The sequence below is a fragment of the Sturnira hondurensis genome, unplaced genomic scaffold (assembly GCF_014824575.4).
Source record: "Sturnira hondurensis isolate 20B ecotype Veracruz unplaced genomic scaffold, ASM1482457v3 Scaffold0007406, whole genome shotgun sequence".
NCBI lineage: Eukaryota > Metazoa > Chordata > Mammalia > Chiroptera > Phyllostomidae > Sturnira > Sturnira hondurensis.
The window spans coordinates 12,272,030-12,292,426 of NW_028080037.1; the positions used below are offsets into that span (position 1 = coordinate 12,272,030).

At 58.0% G+C, this 20,397-nt stretch overlaps 1 protein-coding gene across 1 annotated transcript; it reads left to right on the forward strand.

Moving 5' to 3' along the window:
- The first annotated feature begins 278 nt into the window (after positions 1–278).
- On the forward strand, positions 279–5,584 carry TMEM119 (transmembrane protein 119). Its single transcript, XM_037052349.1, has 2 exons — positions 279–357; positions 4,484–5,584. The coding sequence occupies exon 2, from the start codon at positions 4,496–4,498 to the stop codon at positions 5,342–5,344; it is 849 nt and encodes a 282-aa protein (XP_036908244.1). The 5' UTR covers positions 279–357; positions 4,484–4,495; the 3' UTR covers positions 5,345–5,584.
- The last annotated feature ends 14,813 nt before the right edge of the window (positions 5,585–20,397 follow it).

Sequence of the window (20,397 nt, forward strand, 5' to 3'; positions counted from 1 at the left end):
TTTTGGGGGGGCACTGTGGGACAAGCCTGTCTGTCTGTCTGTGTGCTGCAGCCTACCCTGGGGACCTGTGGTCAGGGAGGAAGTGCCCCATCTGGGCTTCCCCAAGCTTCCGAGGGGGCGCCTGCTGGGGTGGGAGCGGAGGCGGGATGTGTGTGGCCCAGCACGGCCCCACCCCCCTCCCCCTGTCCCCACCCCAAACCCCTTAATGAAATCAAGCTGGCCCTGCAGCCAGGGAGGGAGGGAGGGAGGGGGCGGGAGGAGGGCGGGGCGGCCAGCCCAGAGCAGCGCCGGGCACGGCACCGACTCTCTCTCTCACTCCACCTGGCGGGAGCACCAGGCCCGTGTGTGGAGGGACTGGTGAGTCCTGGGGTCCCCTCCTCTGTCTGGGGAGCCTGGGGGCGCCTTGCTGTTTAGGTCCTGGGCCGGTGGGAGAGCTCTGGGGGAGCGTCTCTAAGTGTGTGTGAGTTTCGAGGGTGTGCTGGGTGCTGTGTACGTGTGATGTGTGCCGAGGGTGAGGGGCGGACTGTGTGGGCACCGTCAATGGCCCTGTGTGCCTGAGTGTTGTCTGGGTGCCAGGGAGGCCTTCCTTTAGGGGGACGTGTCATTCTTGAAAGTGGACTCTGGGGTGGTCACTTTCAGCGGGAGGGCGGTGTGGCCCGGGACTGTCCTGTCCTGTGGGGGGGGGGGTCCACAGTGTGACTGGGGTTGCATGGATGCACGTGTGGTCGGGGAACTGGCCACTGTGTGTCCGTGTCCGTGGCCTGGGTGTCAGTGCCGTGGGCACCCTCTGGGGTGTTTGGATGTTGTGTCTGTATGTTGTGTGTGCCTATGTGTGTTGTGTGTCTACACCGCTGCTGCTCTTTGTGTGTGTGTGTGTATTTTGAGCCCTCGGGACCCCCATCCCTCCCAGGCCTGCCCTCCAAGGGACCCAGATCCCTGTCCTCGGCTGCCCCGAGCAGGGGGTGCAGGGCTTCAGCCGGGCCCCCTCCCCCCCCAAGGCCACTAATTGAAGCCAGGTTTTCGTGGGCAGCCCTGCCCCCTTGGCTACCAGTCTCCGGGTGGGGGTGGAGCGGCTGCTGCGGCCCCTCAGCCTTGGGACTCGGGGTACTCAGGTTTTAGGGGTGGATTTTGTGTCATCTGCACATTCCTGACCTCATCTGGGACTGTTACGTGGTACAACAACGCCCCCGAGTGAGATGGGCCCTAAAGAGAGGCCCTGCCCCAGGGGGGGAGTCCTGGACCGTCACCTGGTGCCCACCAGTCAACACCCGCCGTGCTCCGGGCCCTGCTGTTTCTCATCCTGACACCAGCCCAGGGGGCGGCCCCCATCCCCACTGTGTAGACGTGGAGACCGAGGCCCGGAGGAGACACACAGGACTTCCTGTGCAGGGCATTCTGAGCGGCCTCTCTGTTCAGGGTCCCGTTCAGGACCCCACGATGACAGGCTGTGCGACCCTGAGCAGGCCGTCCCTGACTCAGCCCAGCTGCCTCTGGGAGAAACGAAAGGGGTGGCCTGAGGCCAGCTCTTAGCGGTCTGTGGGTTCCCGAGTCCTGGAAGAGTTAGTCCTGGAAAGGAGGAGGGGCAGGGCTAGTGTGCCCATCCTACAGCTGGGGAAACTGAGGCCCAGGGAAGGCAAGGGGCTGGCCATTCAGGGTCACACCGCCGTCTCCCGCGGGGCCTGGCCAGCTCCCTCACTTTGCCTGCACGTTTTCTGGGGAGCCGGGAGGGGGTGTGGGGTGTGGGGGACTCTGAGAGTCAGGGTCTTGGTCTTTAGGAGCCAGAGATTGTTTGTGTGCCATCTTTCTTTATCCTCTGTCCCCTCGCCCTGAAGCTTCAAGGGCAAGGGGCCCTTTTCTCTGTCCAGCTGTCTGCTGTGCATGTATGTGTGCATGTGTATATGTGTGATCAGAGTTGAAGAGATTCCACCCAATGAGGTGAGAAAGCTGGAGGCGGCGGGGGCCGGGGGGATGCTGACCGAATGTACACATCCGGTGGGGGCTCACCTGTTGGCTTTGGTGGGAAGATGCTTCCTCTGTGAGCAGCCACTCTGTACCAGGCAGGACCGGGGGTCCCCTCCCCAGCATGTCCCCAATTTACAGGTGGGGAGACTGAGGCCCAGAAGGGCCAGACCAAAGACTTGGGCCGAGATGGGTCCAGGACTCGAATACCGGCCTCCCCAGCCTCCACACCCTGCCGCCGGCAGGGAACTTCCCAGTTGACCCCTTGGGAAAGCCCCCTTCTCAGCCACCACTGGTCACAGTTGGCCATGAGAAGCTTCAGCTGCCACCGGGAAAGGCCTCTCCTGAGGCTGGACTGGAGGCAGAAGGCAAGGTTGAGGACCCGTGAGGCAAAGACCCCCAGATCAAAGCTGTCTGTGGAAACTTTGCCAACAATGCCAGAGAGAGGGGGGCCGGGAGGGCTCCTGCAGTTCACATGGCACCTCAAATCTTTTTTCCAGCTGACAAGTGACATCAACCCGGGGGGTGAGGCCAGCCCTGGGCAAGAGGGTGAGGAAGGGCAGGAGGGAAGGAAGGGGTGGGGGGGAGGGGACAGAGAGAGAGAGAGACTCTTGGTGTCACACAGTTGGTTCAAATCCCAGCTCTGACACTCACAGTCTGTGTGTCCTTGAGCAAATCACTGTCCGTCTCTGAACGTCGGTTCCTCGTCTGAAAAATTGAAAACGGTGATAGAGCCAGTGCCGGGGCTTCTGCAGGGCGGCACCCTCGGGGGGGAGGGGCTCAGATGAGTGGCCTGAGATGAGGGGACAGCAGCCAGCTCACTAAAAATGAGCCCCTGAGCCCTGGCCGGGTGGCTTGGTTGGTTGGGACATCATCCCGTGCTCCAGAAGGCTGCAGGTTCGATTCCCAGACAGGGCGTGTGCAGGGGGCAGCTGGTAGATAGTTCTCTTGCTCTCTCTCCCTCTGTCTCCCCCTCTCTCTGCCTCTCTGTCTCTCTGTCTCTCTTCTAATCTCTCTAAAATCAATAAAATATATCCTTGGGTGAAGATTAAAAAGAAAAAAAGAGGTTGCCTCTTTTTATGTCCTGAATTATCTTCTGTTCTTGCCATCTGAGCCCGTTTGTTCGAATTCATGTCGGTACAGATCAGTTCAATCCATGGCACTTTGGTTGGGAGGCCCTGGGGCACTTGGAACAAGTCACTCAGTGACCTAGCGCCACCCCTGCCTCAACCCCCGAGTCCCCAGAGTTGCCCGTTGCATGCAGCAGGCTCCAGGCCAAGGCACTCAGGGGCGACTGCAGTCGAGGAGCTGGACACCTGGCCTCCTTCTCCAGCCCAGAGCCTGCTGTGTGGCTTTGGGCCTCCCCCTTGCCTTCTCTGGGCCTCAGTCTCCCCATCTCAGTCCCCTGAGAGAGGGCCTCAGACTGGGACCCTAAGGCCTTTCTGTCTCGGAGCCCCCAACCTCATCCAGTTGTCGGGGTCCTGGGCCCTCCCCTGGGTCAGGATGGGGTTCTCAGTAGGTGACCAGGGCGGGGCACAGGAAGCGGTCCCTGGGTTCATCAGAGCTCTAGGCCCACTCAGAGTGGCCAGGAGGGTTCATGTGTTAGAAGCCAGGCTCTTCCATAAACCTGGGCCATGAGGAATTTATCAGTCAGCCGGCTCTCTGGGCCAGATCGGGTCTGGGGGTTCACATTGGGAGCAACTTTCCAACAGAGAGGGGCAGGGTACAGCTAGTTCCCATTTGGTGGTGGGACTCGGGCTCCAGCGGGCTCCAGCTTTGTCTCAGGCCTGGGGGGCGGGTCCCCCTGTGGCCTCGAGGTCTCGCTTTGGGCCTTGAGGTGAGGTCAGCCATGGGGCAGATGCCCCCAGCATGTTCCTTGCAGGCAGGCCTCTGTGGGGCTCGGAAAATGGGCAGGCTTTGAGACCCCGGAATCTTCTGGAGAAGGGAAGGGGACCACAGAGAGGCTGGGGGCTGCTGGAGAAGCTCCCCACAGGAGGGTGCTCAGCTGACAATGACTTGGTTTCTCACTTACTCAGCCCCACCATCTTCAAAGCCTGCTCTTTCTCTGCAAGTCACTGAACCCCTCTGAGCCTCAGTTTCCATACCTGGAAAATGGGGACAATAATAGGACCTCCCCCATTGGGTGGCTCTCAAGATTCAATGAGAAATTCCATGCGAAAAACTTAAAATAGTACCTGGCACAGTGCAAGCAGGAAAAGGGTAAATGATTATTATTGATTCAGTCAAATCATTCAAGATACATGCATGGAGCACTAACTGTATATCTGAGGATGCCAAGATAAAGAAGATTCAGCCCCTGTTCTCCAGGGTCTCAAAGTGAAGCGGAGGAGAGAGTTGTGAACCCCACCTGTGAAAGCATAGGGTCCATTGTATGGTGGGGAGGCTCAGGCCTGGGGAAGGGGGTGACTTGCTAGAATACATTGCGTGTTTCCTGCGCCTCCTCAGGGTCCCCTGAGACCCCAGAGTCCCTCCCTGACCTCTCTCCTGCCTTGCTTCCCCGTAGGTTCCGGGAAACATGCTTTCTGCCACGGCCTCCAGCCTCTTTGTGTCTCTGCTGCTACTCCCGAGGGTCCTGCCTGCGGTGGTCCACTCTGTGTCCCTGCAGGACACCTTCCCGGAGGACCTGGGGGGCAGTGGGGAGGCTGACGGCTCTTCGGCCTCCTCGCCGAGCCTCCCGCCACCCCAGACCCCAGCCCTCAGCCCCACGTCGGTGGGGCCCCAGCCCACGCCCCTGGCGGGCCCCAAGCCGCCCACCAACTTCCTGGACGGCATCGTGGACTTCTTCCGCCAGTACGTGATGCTCATCGCCGTGGTGGGCTCCCTGGTGTTCCTGGTCATGTTCATCGTCTGCGCCGCCCTCATCACCCGCCAGAAGCACAAGGCCTCAGCCTACTACCCCTCATCTTTCCCCAAAAAGAAGTACGTGGACCAGAGGGACCGGGCGGGGGGCCCCCAGGCCTTCAGCGAGGTCCCTGACAGGGCTCCTGACGGCCGGCCCGAGGAGGCCCTGGATTCCTCCCAGCAGCTCCAGGCGGACATCCTTGCCGCCACCCAGAACCTCAAGTCTCCCACCAGGGTGGCCCCGGGCAGTGGAGACGGAGCCAGGATGACGGAGGGCAAGGCAGAGGAAGAGGAGGCAGGTGGCCAGGAGGGGCACTCAGAGGCCCAGGGCCATGGGGCCCCGACGGAGACCCCACAGGCGTCAGAGGAGGCCCTGTGCTCAGTGCCGGCAGAGGGGGCTGCTGGGGCCAGTGAGGGCCCTGGGGAGCCAGAAGAGGCTTCCTCATTGGCCCAGGAAGCAGGGGACCCAGCTGGCCCCCCAGAAAGCCCCCGCGCATGTGGCAGTGCCACCCCTAGTGTCTAACGGGCCCCCAGAGCTGTGGCCCTGACTATCGGATCCCTAGGGGTCCCTGGGCATAGAAAGGCCCTTAATGCTCCCCGAAGCCCCCTCCTTGCCCACCCCCAGCTGCAAATCCCAGTGTGTCCCAATCCTACAGTGGGCAGGGACACTGGTCTCCGCCGGTCCACCCCGGGAGTCCCGCCAAGTTCCAGAACGTTTGCCCCTGCCGCCCCAAAGGGCTCCATCCCCAAGCACAGCTCCTCTGGGCAGGGCCAATGGCAGTGCTTTTCACCCAGGTAGCGAAGGAAAGCAGATGAAGGAGCAGCGAGCAGCGGTGGAAGACTTTATATGGGGGACACAGACGCGCCCGGGGCTGGTGCCCTCATGGGGGGGGGTGCAGAAATGGGCCTGATTCATCAAGTGGCTTCTCTGAGGGGCCCCTGCCCTGCTCACAACAGGGCCTTCCCTGAGCGTTTCCCAAACCGGGTCCCCTGGGGTCCCCTGTGGAAAAAAAGATTTTGGAGTCCAGGGAGAGGTGCAGAAGCACTGCAGCTGGACGCCCCGCGCCTTCATTCTTTCCTGGGGGNCCCCCCCCCCCCCCCCCCCCGCCCCCGGAGCGCCCGGGGCTCTCGCAAGTCCTGCAGCAAAGGGCTGTGGAATCTGGTTTCACTTAGCCCTTCCCAAAATGCTTTTGACCGTGCAGTATTTTTTTTTTTTTAGCAGCTACAGTGTAAAACGCTGCAAAGCACACTTTGGAAGTTATTGCTCTCCCAAAGGTGCCCCCAGTGTCTGCTGGTCCAGGGTGCGGGCTGTGAGGGCCTGGGCCCCTCAAGTACTGCCTCTCATCCTGCCATGGCCGTAGGGACAGGGCGAAGGAATCGCACCTTTTGGTCAGAATCCCCTAGCGGCCCCCGAGCCCTGGGGTGAGCATGGGGACAGTGTACTCTCAGGGAGCCTGAGGGAGGGGCGCAGGGTTTCTGACGCCCGGCCTGGAGCAGCGGGGTGCTGGTCCCCTGGCCCCCTGCTTGCACACTGGTGTCCGGCAGCCTATGTCCACCCTGTTCTTTAGTCCTTGACCAGGGAGCCTGAGCTCCGTCCTGACTTGGGGAGGCTCTGAGGGAGTCCTCTTCCCCATCCCTCAGTCGGGGGCCACGCCGCCTCTGCGCAGCTCCCCGCCTTCCCCCGGTGCTGAGCTATAAGGAACCAGCACAATAAACCTTTATCCTGTCCTGAGTCTCACTGGTTTACTGAAGGGGGAGTGAGCTCCCGGGAAGATGGGGGCATTTCCCCTGGGCTGTTCCATGGAGGTGGGGCAACTTTCTGGAGAGACACGTCATGCAGGCCCTAGGGGCTGAAATCCGGACGGACGGATGTCTCAGGGGAGTGGGGGTGGTAATTCGCGTCCCCAAGACTGGGCTCCAGCCCTGACTTGGGGCAACCCCGCCACAATCCAGGGTGGCTCTGCTACTCGCTGTGGCCACAGGGGAACCACCCACTCCCTGTGTCCCCGAGGAGCCAGGGCCGTGGAGGGGCCCCCAGCTGAGGCTTCCATCCAGGGCCCCTGCAGCGTGGCTGAGGATGGGGCGGTCTCTGCACCCACTCCCTCATGGGTGCCTGGGGCTGGAGGCAGCCCTGGCCTTTGTCTCCTCACCAGCAGGCTCCTCCTTGCCTTTGATGGCAAGTTTCTGCGGCCACTGTCCCGGCGCTGCCAGCTGGAATCCAGATGCGGCTGGACCCAGTGCGTGCTGGATCCCCGAGGCGGTGGGGGCAGGGAGGGTAACCCCCTGCCACCCCTCTCCTCCTTCCACCCCACGTCCATCCGGAGGGGGCTGGGGTTTGTTTGGGCTTCGCAGCACACAACCGCCTCTGTCCCACTCAGTGGGGAAGGGCCCGCCCCCTCCGAGCCCAGACCGGCTCCGCCCAAGAACACAGGGAGCATCCAATACCCTCACCGAACACCGGGACGGGACGCTGTGTGGCTCTGAACGCGCCACTCAACCTCTCTGGGTGTGACAAGCTCTCCGCTGGCTCCGGGGCTCCTGCGGGGCTGTGGCTGGGAAGGGCATTATGCTGCCCCAGGACGGGGAAACCCAAGGAAGACAGGAGCAGACATCAGAGATTCTGGGGCAGGTAGGGGGGCATTTCCTCAGCAGCTGTTTTCTGGTTGGTGGCTCCCCTGGGCCCCTGCCACAGCCGGTGTCCTTGGAACTGTGGTCTGAGTGCCAGTGCAGGAGTCCACCTCTCCCTCACCTCTGAGCTTTTCCTTGCTAACTCCCTCTGACTCTTTAGCTTATGGCCTAGATGTCCCTCCTCCAGGGAGTCCTCCCTGATAGCCCCTCCCCCAGGGATAATAATGACTGCGCACAGTCATTGAGCACCTGCCATGTGCCAGGCACTGCTCTAAGCACTGGACAGCATGAAGTCTTTGAGACTCCTGCCCCAACGAGACGGGCACTATTATTATTCCCAGTGTCATGGATGGAAAAACTGAGGCCCAGAGAAGTGAAGTCATTTGCCCTGGTCACACAGCCAGGACGCCAGCCCTGCGTCTGACTCCCGAGTCCGAGTCTGAATCCTGCACTGGGCTCTACTACTGTTTTCCAAATGAATGAGTGAATGAAGGAACGAAGCTTTGGGGGGAGGGGACAGCAGGGCCCCACTCCTGCGTAGGGCCCTTTCAGTCTGCAGTGAAATTACCCAGGAAGAGCCTTTTAAGGGCACTTGTTCGTCTGGGCACCGGAGGGGAGTGAGCCACCGAGGGGGACAGTGGTTGGGGGGCGTGTTTAGCTGTGGCTGTGGCTGGGCCAGGGGGGACAGTGGGGCTTAAGGGGGTGCTAGGGGTTCCCTGTTCCAAGGGATCCAGAGACCTGCCAAGTCCTGAACAGGCCCCCACTGTCCCAGGGCTTGTAAAACCGCACAGCTGCCCCCAACCTGGAAGGCCTGGAAGCCTGTCCCTGGGCTGGGCCAGCTGTCACCATGAAGGGGGAAAGAGAGAGTGAGCAAAACCGCCCCCAGACAGGGGCCCCAGCTCAGTGTGGACATGGGGGCTTTTGGGGGTGTGTGGCAGGGTGGGTGCTGACAAGCCCCCTTCCCTGTACCCCACTCTGGTCAGCCTTAGTGGCTGGGAGTTCTGTCTGGGGCGAGAGCAGGAGGGATGGAGCTCACGAGTCCCCAGTGGGTGGCTCTGCACCTTCCGCCCTCTGGGGTGATTAAGGTGGATGGGCCCCCCCACAGTGAGATGCCTGGGTCAATGATGGCTCCACCCTTTCCTGGCTGTGTGCCAACTCATCTCACCTCCCTGGACCACCGTTTCTATGTGTACCTAGAGATGGTTCTATGTTTGGACCCCTCCACCGGGAGGGGTCTCCACTTGCACAATGGAATGACCTGGTAGCTTTAAAAGAGTCCTGGCTCCCCGCCAGGCCGGTGTGGCTCAGTTGGCTGGGCATCGGCCCCCACACACTGAAAGGTCGCCGGTTCGATTCCCAGTCAGGGCACAGGCTTGGGTTACAGGTCCAGAAGGCAGTCATGCGTCTTTTGCATGTACATCAGTGTTTCTCGCCCTCTTTTTCTCCCTCCCTTCCCCTCTCTCTCTAAAAGAAAAATTCTGACTCCCAGACCCCACCCAGACCAATTAAGTCAGAGTGTCTGAGCCTTGGGCTGGGCAACTGTCACCCTGTTACCACTGGACAACTGTCACCACCAGGATGCAAAGCCCACAAGGAAAGGGGCCTGGGGCACTGCGCTCCACCGTCTCCCCAGCACTTGGCACAGCAGGTGCTCACGGTACGTGCGCCAGCCTGTCCGCAACCACGTGTAACCCTCCCCACCCCCTCACCACGGCCTTGTGTGTGGCCCCAACTCCTCTCTTGACAGTGGGGTGGGGGACAAATGTCCACTGCATTTCATCACGGGTCCCGATTCTTTGTTTTGACCCCATCCTGCCCCCCTGGGGTGCAGACAGTGACTGCCCCGTGCTGTGGGACTGGCCTGCCTGTTTCTCATTCACAGGGACTCGGAATCCTTGAGTCTACCCTGCTCGGGGTTAGTTCACCTACTGAGTTCGAAGGTGGCCTGGGAGCAAGTAGCAGGGCCATAGACGCTTCGTTTTCCAACCACAACTATTTATCGAGCACCTACTAAGTGCCAGGGATGGGGAACGCACCATTAGCAAAACAGCTGAGGCTATATTCCAGCGGAGAAGATGACTTCCACAAAGAATCATTTTGGTGCAGCCATGAGATTCATACCGCGAAGAGCCGCCATTTGCAAACAGGCCATCGTGCATGTAGGGGGCGCTACTGCCTGTAGGTTTGCTGAGGTGTAATGGACGCACACTCGATGCGCACATTTGAGTGTGCAACGTAATGATCGACATACGTACGTGTACACCCACAGAGCCATCGCCATGAAGGTTCTCGGTGCCCCGGGGAAAGCCTCCTTACTGCTCCTCTCCACCCCCCAGGCCCCCGCCCCCAGGCAACTGGCCATCTGCTTCCTGTCACTGCGATTCGTTTTTATTTTCTGGAATTTTACATAAATGGTACCGTACAGTGTGTATTCTGTAGGTCTGGCTTCTTTCACTTGGCATTCCTGTTTTGAGATTTATTTATGTTGTTGTTGGTATCAGTATTTCACTCTTTGTCATTGCTGGGTAGTATTTCCTTGTATGGCTATATTACAATTTGTCTGTCCGTTCAACGGCTGATGGTCACTGGGGCTGTTTCCAGTTTTGGGCTATTGCAAATAAATCTGCTGCGAGCTACTGATGTTATGTTACTTCTTCCTCTCACCCTTGTTAATGAGACGGTCATTATCTCTTCCCATTGTATGGGTGAGGAAAACAGAGAACCAGAGAGGTCAAGTAACTTGTCCAAAGTCACACAGCCAGTAGTTGGAACAGAGAACCTTAAATAGTGGAAATGCTCGAGCTAACTGACCTTAGGGAACCTCTACAGGTCAGAACCCCTAATTGACCCCAGCCCCTCGATATTTAAGAGGGCGTCTGAGGACCAGACAGGAGCTGGGACGTGTCTAGAGCTGGTGAGAATCGGGCTGTCCAATGGGCAGCCTGGTGCTGTGTCCAGCTCTGGGCTGCTTCATCCCGGCTCTTCGTCTTGTGTGGGGGAAGGACCGGGCCTGTCTGGAGTGGGGTGGGGGTTTGCCCTTTTTTCCGGAGGTTTTCGCTGCAGGGCCCCTCTGGCTGCTCAGAAATAGCAGGAAGGATCTGGCCCTGGCTCCAGGGCCCAGGAGCTTTCCCCGCAGCTGCTCCCCCTCCCGGGCCAGTCCAGGGTTTATGGCAGCAGCTGCAAAGTATAAAATAGCCCTGCTCATAAATCTGCTCTTGCCAGCGTCCCTGATGCCAGAGGCCTCTGTGGTGCCCAGCACAGGCATCCTGCCCCGCAGTGGGGCCCTGAAGGGACTCCTTGGGGTGCCCTGGCAAGCTGGAGGGTCCAGGTCTTAGGGCAGCCACCTGGGACCTCTCCCTTAGGGTTCGGGGAGCCTGACTTGGCTGCCAGGTCTGGAGAGGGGTAAAGGAGAGACTGGGATTGCCAAGGGGTTGATGGCTGGGGACAGCAAGGGGAGGAGGAGATAGTGGGACATGGACATAAGGAACTGGGAGACCCAACTAGGTCCTTCTAAGCTGTATGTCTTCGGGCAAGTCAGCTTACTTCTCTGAGCTATGGGTTCCTCCCTTGCAAAGCCGGGACCACAGTCCTTGCCTTGTACCCCACCCCCACCCCCCAGGAATGCTGAGAGGTCAACAGAATGCAAATGTACTTCCCAGTGTGCAGGGTGGTGTAGCATGCCGGTTAAGGGTGCAGGTTTCATAGGACCTGGGTTGGAACTTTCTCAGCTGTGTGATCTTGGGCAAGTCACTCACCCTCTCTGGGCCTCAGTGTTCTCATCTGTGAAATGGGAATAACGGTGGTACCTACTTTGGAGGGTTGGTGGAAGCAGAGTTTGTTCACTTCGGGTGCTCAGGACAGTCCCCCCAACCCCCATTGGTGTTAATGAACGTGAGCTTCTGTTAGCTGTAAACTGTGAAGTGCGGTGCCCAAAGATGAGAAAGGGAGGGAACTTCTGTCTCTAAATGTCTGGCTGTTCTGTGAGCTGTCTCTTTCTCTAGGTCTAGGTTTAGAAGTTTCAGAATCATGAGATCAGTGATTCTTAAATGCTTAACATTTTAGAGCCTGTTCTGTTCTAAAATTCTAACATCTGTTCTTGGGGGTTAAAGCAGATGGTCCTAGAAGCGAAACCAGAGCAACACCAGGAGCCAGGGAAGTCCTGTGACCTTCAGGGAGGGGTGAAGGGTGTGGCCAGAGGAGAGAGACAGGCTCATGCAGAGGGGCACAGAGGATGGTGATGTAAAGACCCCCATCCCCTGTGCCCCTCTGCAGCGGTTTGGCGCCCAGAGGAAGCCAGGGGTCATGACGCAGCTGTTCTCTGTCTCCCTCTGGGGCGTGGTGACCCCAGTCAGGGCTTAGACGTTGTCTGGGCTAGCCTAGCTAGACACGTGTCTGGCAACCAGGGCTGGGGGGCCCAGGGACTTGGATTCCAGGGGGCAGGAGCCAGGACTGTTTCTAAGCAGTGGGAGAGGTGAGTGGGATCCAGTGAGATTAGTGGCCAGGTAACCTAGTGCAGCCCTCCCTCCCTTTCTCTGCCGTATTCCCATCCAGAAAACAGACCAGATTCCTGTCGGCACCGATGAGGGCACAAAAGTCCTCCAGGCACAGTGGAGGAAGGGTGTAAGGTGCCTGCGACCCGAAAGGCTGGTGTTCGAATTCCAGAGTCGGAATTCCACTTTCCAGGCCGAGTGACAGTGAGCACCTTCTGCCCCTCTAGGAGCCACGGTGCTTCACCTGCAACACCACTAGGCCTGCTACGCCGCAAGGCTCAGGGGAGCGTGGCCCAGGGCCCGAGATGGGGAAAGAGCTCCGTTTTTCCCAGCTCTTCTGATTGTCCTCATCGCTCCTACCGTCGGGAAGCTCCAAAGAAGGTGTCATGGGCAGTGCTGAGGTCAGGCGTGGTGTGGCTTCTCCTCCAGGCCCTGTGGCCCGGCATGGAGCTGGGTACTCAGCAGGTGCTCAATGAGTGCTTAGCAGGGAGTGTTGAGCTCCCTTGAATGAGGCCCAGAGGGGAAGGGTGACACTGGGGAGCTGGACATCTCTGCGCCTGTCCTGGGAAAGGTTGCCACACGGACAGGCTCTAGGAAACCCCCGAGCCCTCTGGTTCTTGAGTGCCCAGTGTGTAGGTATGGGTAGCAGGCATAGCCCTGAGTATTTTCTACACACTGGGTCCCCACACAGTGGAGCGGGGCACGGGTATCATCTACTTTCCACAGAGGAGCGCACAGAAGCTCAGAGAGGTAAAGTGTCTCGCCCAAGGTCACATAGCCACAAAGTGCCTTGAACCAGGCTTTGAACTTCCTGGGGCTGTTGGTTTCCACGGCCACTGCTCCGCACCGCCTGCAATCCCATTCCTGAATGAATGAGAATGAATAAATGCAGGGACACAGGGTAGGGGACTGGACGGGGCCCAAGGCCAATGTGTCCAACCTTGCGCGTGGTCCCACAGCTCAGCCGGCCCAGGAATGTCCTCACGCGGCAAGATGGTGCGTGCCGCGTGGTCTGAGAGCAGAAAGGCTGCACAGGGGGCTTTGACCACACCCCAACCGCGGGGTCAGGCGGTTCCGGTTCACAAGCAGCGCATGCGCGTACTCCGCCAGGCAGGCAACTCGGGGTGCCCTCGCTGTTCAGGACCATGCCCTGTGCACCACGACCCCACAGGCGGCTGGAGGTCACATGGCTGGTGAAAGACCAAGCCAGTCTGTTGGACTCCAACGCCCTTGGCCTTTCCCAAAATGCTGCGTGCAGGAGAGACCTTGAGAGTCCACAGGGCCTGGAGTTCAAGCCACAGCCCTGGGGTTCACTGGAGGTGTGAGCGTGGGGTTGGGAGGTTCTGGGAAGGCACTGGCCTGGGGTCTGGAGCCCCGTAGTGGAGGCCCGGCTCTGTCTCTCCCCTGCGGTCTGCTGCCTGAGCAAGTCACTCGGGCCTCAGCCCCGTCTCTGACACGGGAGAAGGAGGTTTGCTCCTAATTCCAGCCAGCTGGTGCGCCTCCAACTCTGTGACCCGTCTGAGGCATTAGCACCTGGGGAAAAGACCTGCAGGCTGCAATTTTCCCTAAATTAAAGGAATCGCTTGGTTCTTGGATGTGAAGGTCTTGGGAGAACCTGCTGCTTCTTCCCCCTTTAATTCCTCCCAGAGAGCTCAAGCTCCCCCACTTTAAGAGACCTTCGGAAGAGACTGCCCAGGTTCTTCTGTCATGTTGCCAGCATCAGCAACCTTGCACTACCAGGAAGTCCTTTCTGCTACCTAACCCAAGAAACGAGCCGGCTCAAAGACGAACTCCCCAAGCCCGGCCTGCGGCGGAGCCCTGGCGGGGGGACTGGGCCAGCTGTGGGAGAGCCCGTTAGAGCCACTTTGGAATTTTTCTCATGACCTCTCCTAAGATAAGAGCATGTTGTCTTTGTCCAGATTCGATCTTTGCGCTGTCTGGTTTTGAGCAGACAGGAGTTAAGAGAGAAGTGGCCCCTTTCGGAGGGTCCTGTGGCAGCCACCCACTAACGTTGTAGATTTCCTTGCCCTCTGCCCCAGAAATTCTTTTCTGGAACCTACCTACGAACGGCTGTGTGTCACCTGGAGATGGGTGGAGAGGGATGTCTGTGCCACTGTTGTTTTGATGAGTGAGAAAAAGGGAGGCGCCCATGTGCCCATAGTGCGGGATGGTGTAAGTGACGGCGGTCTTCTCTAGTGAGGGGGTACCCCGAATTCGCTTTGGAGCGAGGGTCTGGAACATAAATAGAATCAATATCTTCCAATTTGCTTTTCCCACGTTGGCTTCACATGCAGTCATTTTACCGATGACAGAACCATTTCTGCCCAGTGAATTGTTGACAAATGCAGCTCCATAGAAGTGAGGTGACGTAGCTGGTGAGTTGGGGAGAGGTTTCAGGTGCGAGGTTTGGCCTGGTGGCTCAGCCTCCTTGTGGGGTGTAGTCCGCCTCTTGGGAGGGGAAAAGAGCTTTGAGCTCAGGGGGGCAGCTGTGACGCAATGGACTCACACACGAAAGTCCCCTGTTTGAAGTAGGAGCCCAGACCTCAGCTCACCTGGGCTCCGGGCATCTTGGGAGTGGAGCCAGTTCAGACTTGGGGGGTGGGGTGCACGGGGGGCCAGAGCTGGCGTTGGGCGAGGTCATGGAGGGAGGTCACAGATGGCAGAGCTGGAGGGCCTTTGCGTCATCCCACAGGTTCAAGGACACCCTGCACACACACGTCTTTGCAGACTCATGGCATGCTCCTAGGTCCTCCTGGCGGGCTTGCCACTCACAGGGGACACGAGCGGCACTTTCAGAGATGCTGCCAAATGACTTCCAACGTGCGTCTCCCATTTCCATGCCCATCTTGGTCTGAGCATGCTCCCATTTTCCCATATCCTTAATAACACTGCTAGTTTTTTTTCTTTTTTCGTACCCAGATGTGTTTCTTGGGATGGTCCCCACTCATCTTGATTCAGGTGCTTTTCCCGCTGCTTCCTTCTGAAGGAGCCCCCGTCCCGCCAGCCTGGGCTTTCCTCCCATCGGCCGACAGAGCCCAGTGGGCGGCCAACACACAGAACCACGTCTGGGCTGGGCTGATGACGGGGCGACAGGTGGTGTTCTCACCCCGGGGACTTCACACCCATGGAGCGGGACCTGGGGCTCTGCACCCGGTGCTTCTCGTGTTTTGTCCTCTGGAGACGGAGGGAGGAGGGCGTCAGTGAGAGGCTCGTTGTCCGGGCAAGTGCTCCCCTCTGGAAGGCAGCTCTGCTAGTTTTGAGCCTTTTTTGCTAAGAGGGGAGACACGGCACAGCGTTACTGCTTCAGGGATGGTGCCGTGGTTGCCGGTGAGACAGGCCTTTTCCTGACGGAGTTTCTCTGTGAATCACCGTGTCTGTCCTTAGTCCCTGTCAGGGTTCCTTGGGTGTCTGCTGGCTGTCAGGGATTGTGAGACACAGAACCCTTTGTTCTGATAAACTTATTTGCTTACATAAGCTGAAGGAAAGTCGAGCTGCATCCTGGAAGGGCGTGTGGGTGCCCAGGGGTCTCTGTTTCCTCCTTTGCCCCCCGCCAGGGGCCCCTAGGGCTCGGTGGTGCATAGTTTGCAAATAATTGGTATAGTCCTACCAGTCGAGCTACACATGGGAAAACCAAGACCCAGAGTCACCCAGGAAGGGAACGGCTGAGGCCAGTCTCCACTCCAGGCCCGCTGACTTGTCAGTGCTCATTCCGGGAGAATCTCTGGAGAGGCAGGTGGTCAGAGCCTCCAAGAGTGACTGTTCCCAGCTTCCTGTCGATGCTCCTCACTGGTGTTTTGTGTGTTTCATTGCAATGGCTGGAACTTCTAATTCAATGTGACGGGTGGAGGTGGTAGAGGGGGTGGTGATGGAGGTGGTGGTAGTGGTGGTGATGGAGGTGATGTGATCGTGGTGGTGGTGATGGTGGTTGGGGTAGTGATAGTGGAGGTGGTAACGGTGGTGGAGAAGGTGGTGGTGGTGTTAGTGATGGTGATGGTGGTGGTGATGGTGGGAATAGACATTCTTGCCTGGTCTCTGATCTTAGCGAGAAGGCCTCCAAAATTTTCCAGTGGCCACGATGTTGCCGTCATTTTCTGGTAACTCTCCTTTCTCACATTAAGGAAATTCATGGCTTTCTATTCTCGGATTGCCGAGATTTTGCGTTGCAAATACGTACTGAAGTTTAGCAAATTCTTTCCAGTATTGACTAAGATGAGACAGTTTTGAGGAACGAGATGAAAACATTCCTAGGAAATCTGAACGAGCTGCTTTTGTCCGAAGCACAGGACTTCCCTCCCTATTGTTCGCTTAACCGGTCTCTTCTCTCTCCCCACAGTGCAGACACTTTTCAAGGCCTGGGGAGCTGGACGCCAGACGAGGGTGAGGCATCAGAATAGAAACGATCTCCTCGTGCTGGGTCAGCGCTTTCCGCCTGCTCGGCTTCTGCTGCTGTTTCCGGTACTAATCCCGGGGGTGGGGTGGGGAGCAGCCCCGCCCCCCCCTACTTGTTCCAGACATAGCCGGAGACATTCTGAGGTTGCGTTAAAATGTTGGTGGCAGACAAACAGGGGGGGATCTTGAAGCCTTGCATTCCTCTCCGGGATCCTGGAGCGGGGGGTGGGGGGGGTGGGGGGTGGGCAGGCATGGGGAGGCTGGGAGGACGTGTGGTGGGGGAGGAATTTTTCTTGGGGGGAAGTTGGTTCAGGGTATGGGAAGAAGGGCTGGTTGCTAAGCAGAATCGGCAGAGATGAATCACGTTCTGGCGTGAGCTGGGTATTGGCTAAAATGTGAAGTTGTTTAAGTTGGTGGGATTTTTTTGTTTGAGCTGGAAAGGAATATGGATTCATTGGGTCTGATCCCTCGTTTTGCAGATAAATGACAAATACAGAGAGGGAGAAAGGTTTGCCCAGGGAGTAAGGAACTGGTCTCTTGCCTCCCCACTTTCCCCAGGGCGCCCACTGCGGGGGGCAGGCCCCTGGCCAGAGCAAGCCTTCGGGAGCACCCCAGAGGTTCCACGGTGAACCCTCAGACCCACTCTCCCTGAGCAGCGCAAACCCAGAGTGCTACGTGCCGAGAAGGAAACAATCAGTGTGATAACCCGGTGGGTGGTCGTGGGTCTCCGTTTAAGCCGGGCTGGACGGGGTAGCCTGTCTGGGGACATGACGTTTCAGGCGAGACCTGAGTAGAGGAGGCAGCTTTGTGAAGCTCTGGGGAAGAGGACTCTGGGCAGAGGGCCCAGAAAGTGCAAAGGCCCTGAGGTGGGAATGAGCTTGGCGGGCCTGGGGGGGCGGCAGGGAGGCCAGTGCGTGGAGTGGGCTGAGTCTGGGCCTGGCAGGGCTTGGAGGTGGACCCTCTCAAGTTGTCCACGAGAGAAGGACAAGTGAGAGAGGCCTACGCCTGCCCAGGGACCATTCAAGGCAGGCAGCCCTGACTCAGGCTCCCTCCCCTGAGGCTGTCAGCTCAGCGAGCTCAGCCAGAAACTGACTCGCCCGCACGAGCTGCCTGTCCTTTGGTCCAGCGACCTAGAAAAGAGTGGGAAAGGTCAAGAGGAGACTCAGATCTCCGTGGCCGCCCAAGAAAACTTGCCAGAAAGCAGGGCCACGTTGTCCCGAGTCTTTGAGGTTAGGATGGATGAGCACCCACTTCAAGGGAGATGGTTCTCAGGGGCCCTGCTGTTCTGGGAAAGTGAGCAAGATTCTGCAGGTGAAGGGCAAAGGCAGGGTGAGAACCTCCCCCCGCCCCCCGCCCCCGAGCTCCTCCACCCTCAGATACTAAGCCCAACAGATGCATGGGATTCCACCATTAACGGTTTCTTCACTGGTGGTAATGTTTGCTCTTGGCTCCTCTTGTAAAGTGCATGTCTCCTTTTGGAGAGAGAGCGAGAAGAAGAAGTCTCAAGGCCAATAGTGGGATACATTTTAGAGGCTGTAAGCTGTAGGACAACTCTTAGCCTGATGTGGAGGTCCCCATGGGGCCACGGAGTCTCTTGTTGGGGCTCCGCCACTGCCCATCTCCTCTCTTGGCCCAGTTCTGTGTTAACCACCCTCCCCTCCTGCCCCCCAGGTGTGATCCCAGGGACACTCCCAAATAAACACCTGACTCCCATCCCAGAGATGGCTTCCTGAGGAATCTGACCTGTAGCAATGGTGGTGGTGATGGTGGCGATGATGGCAGTGGAGGTGATGGTGATGACAATCACCAAGACAGCACTATGGCGATGGTGGTGAAAGCTAACATATATTGAGTACTTACCATGTGCCTGACACCGTGCTGGCACAGTGCTTTTTTTTTTTTTTTTGACTCAGCACAGGGTTTTTTTGTTTTTTTTTTACTCTGCATTTGATAATTCATGTTGTCCTCACAATAGTTCTATGACGTAGGAAACAGTATGCTGCCAATTTTCTAGAAGGGGAAATCGAAACTTAAAGCAGTGAAGCACCTGCTTCCGGCCACATGCAGAGACCCTGGCTGAGCTGGGACCAGAACGCAAGCCCAGAGCCCCCCATCTGAGGCTGTCCCCTGACGTCCTGAGGTCCTGCACAAAAGGGGGCAGTGACACAGTGCTGCATGTGGGGTTTGGGCGGAGGGGGGTCCAGCCCCAGCCTTTGACCCATTGGCCAGGAAGGTCCCCGGGCCAGGAAGGGAGGCCCCTGGAAACTCTATGGTACCACAGCCCCATGGGAGTAAGTGCCCTCCCCGTGGGGTGTGGGTGGGCTGCCGGAGTTATTCTGAGAGCTGGCCGCTCTGAAGTGAGGCCAGCGGTGGGAGTGTCCAGCCTGGCCTTTCCGAAGATAGCTGGGTGGGGTGTCCCTGGCGGCATTTGAGGCCGGGCCTGGGGAACAGCCGTGCCCTGTGGTTGGCCCAGTACGGCGGAGAGAGCTTGCCTGTCAAGCCATGTGTGACAGAAGTCATGTCTGTGTGTCTCCTTCAAGGGTACAGGGAGACCACAGCTTTGCTTAATTTTGGAGCCCTTGCCGGGAGGGCTGGCCCCATGGCAAAGAAAACCAGGTTGGCAGCTTGAAGGTCGCAGTATTTAAAAAACAGTCATGGCACTACTGCTACCAGTAACAACAGCAGTGAGAACAGCAGTGAGAGTGACAGGAGTTACTAGTAGTTAGTAGTGATACTGGTAATGCCAGGCCTGACAGTAACCGTGGTAATGGCGGGAGAGAATACAGTGGTAGCCTTGGCCTAGAATCCCCCCTCCACCATTCCCGGCTGCGTGCGCTCGGACACATCACTTTACGTTTCTGGGTCTTCAACTGGGCCTGGGAGGCGGGGCCGAAGTTTAGCTTAGTCACCTGCCGTGAGGATGCTGAGCTTTCCCCATGTCACGTGCTTTATACACGTGGTCTCAGGTGATTGTCACATCAACCAGACCGGGTAGCACTGTTACCTTTCCCCGTCTGCAGAGGAATAAGCTGAGGCTTGGGAGGAGGGGTGCTGGAGGCTTTTGTTTAAGGTCCCACAGTAGCAGCCAGCCTCTGAACTCGCCCTGTCCGACTCCAGTGCTCGGAGCTCACACTGCTCTGTCCTGGGCGCTGCCCCCTGTGTGGAGGTGGTCTTCTCTGGGAGGTGGCTTTTGGAGGAGCTGGCTGATGTCATCTTGGAGGGTGGAGCAAGCAAGCAGACAGGCCAGAAGGAGCCGTTGGTGGGGCCCACATCCATCCTCTGGTTAGGGCTGGAACGCCTGTTCAAGTCTCAGTGGGACCCAGAAGTCTTCTGTGCTGTCAAAAGATTGGACACAGAGTCCTCACTTTTTTTTTTTAAAAAAAGCTTTATTATTATTATTATTACTACTAATCTTGGGTGGAAAGAGAGAAACACTGATTTGCTGTTTTACTCACTGATGCATTCATTGGTTGCTGCTTGTATGTGCCCTGACCAGGGATCGAACCTGCAACCTTGGTGTATTGAGATGATGCTTTATCACTGGGCTACTCAGCCAGGGCCCAGAGTCTCCACTCTTGCCCCAAATTCAAGGGGCCTAAATCATCAAGAGCTGCCTCCTCATTTGCTTGGCTCTTTAAGAGGGTTCCATGATAAATAGAGTTAGTTTTGAGAGGATAACACTTAAAGCAAGGTTCTAAAACTGCATTTTTATGTGGTCTCAAGTGGCCAAAAGCCAGGAATAACACGTGGGAAAGGTTAGAGGCGTGGTCAGAGCTGTGGCGTGGGGGTCCGAGGGGGGCGGAGGTGAGCAGAGCATCTGAATGAGGACTTGAACCTACAGCTTCCTGGCTGTGCTATCTGGGGCAATTCATCACACCTCTCTGAGCCTCTGTTTCTCCACGCATCCATCTACCCTCCTACCCACACACCCACACATCTCTATCCACTCCTCATCCGTGTACCCATCTGTCTATCCACCCACCCATCCATGCCTACTCCCAACCACCCAGCTGCCCACCTACCCACAAACACACCCATCCATCCATCCAGCTTCTCCATAAGCATTCAC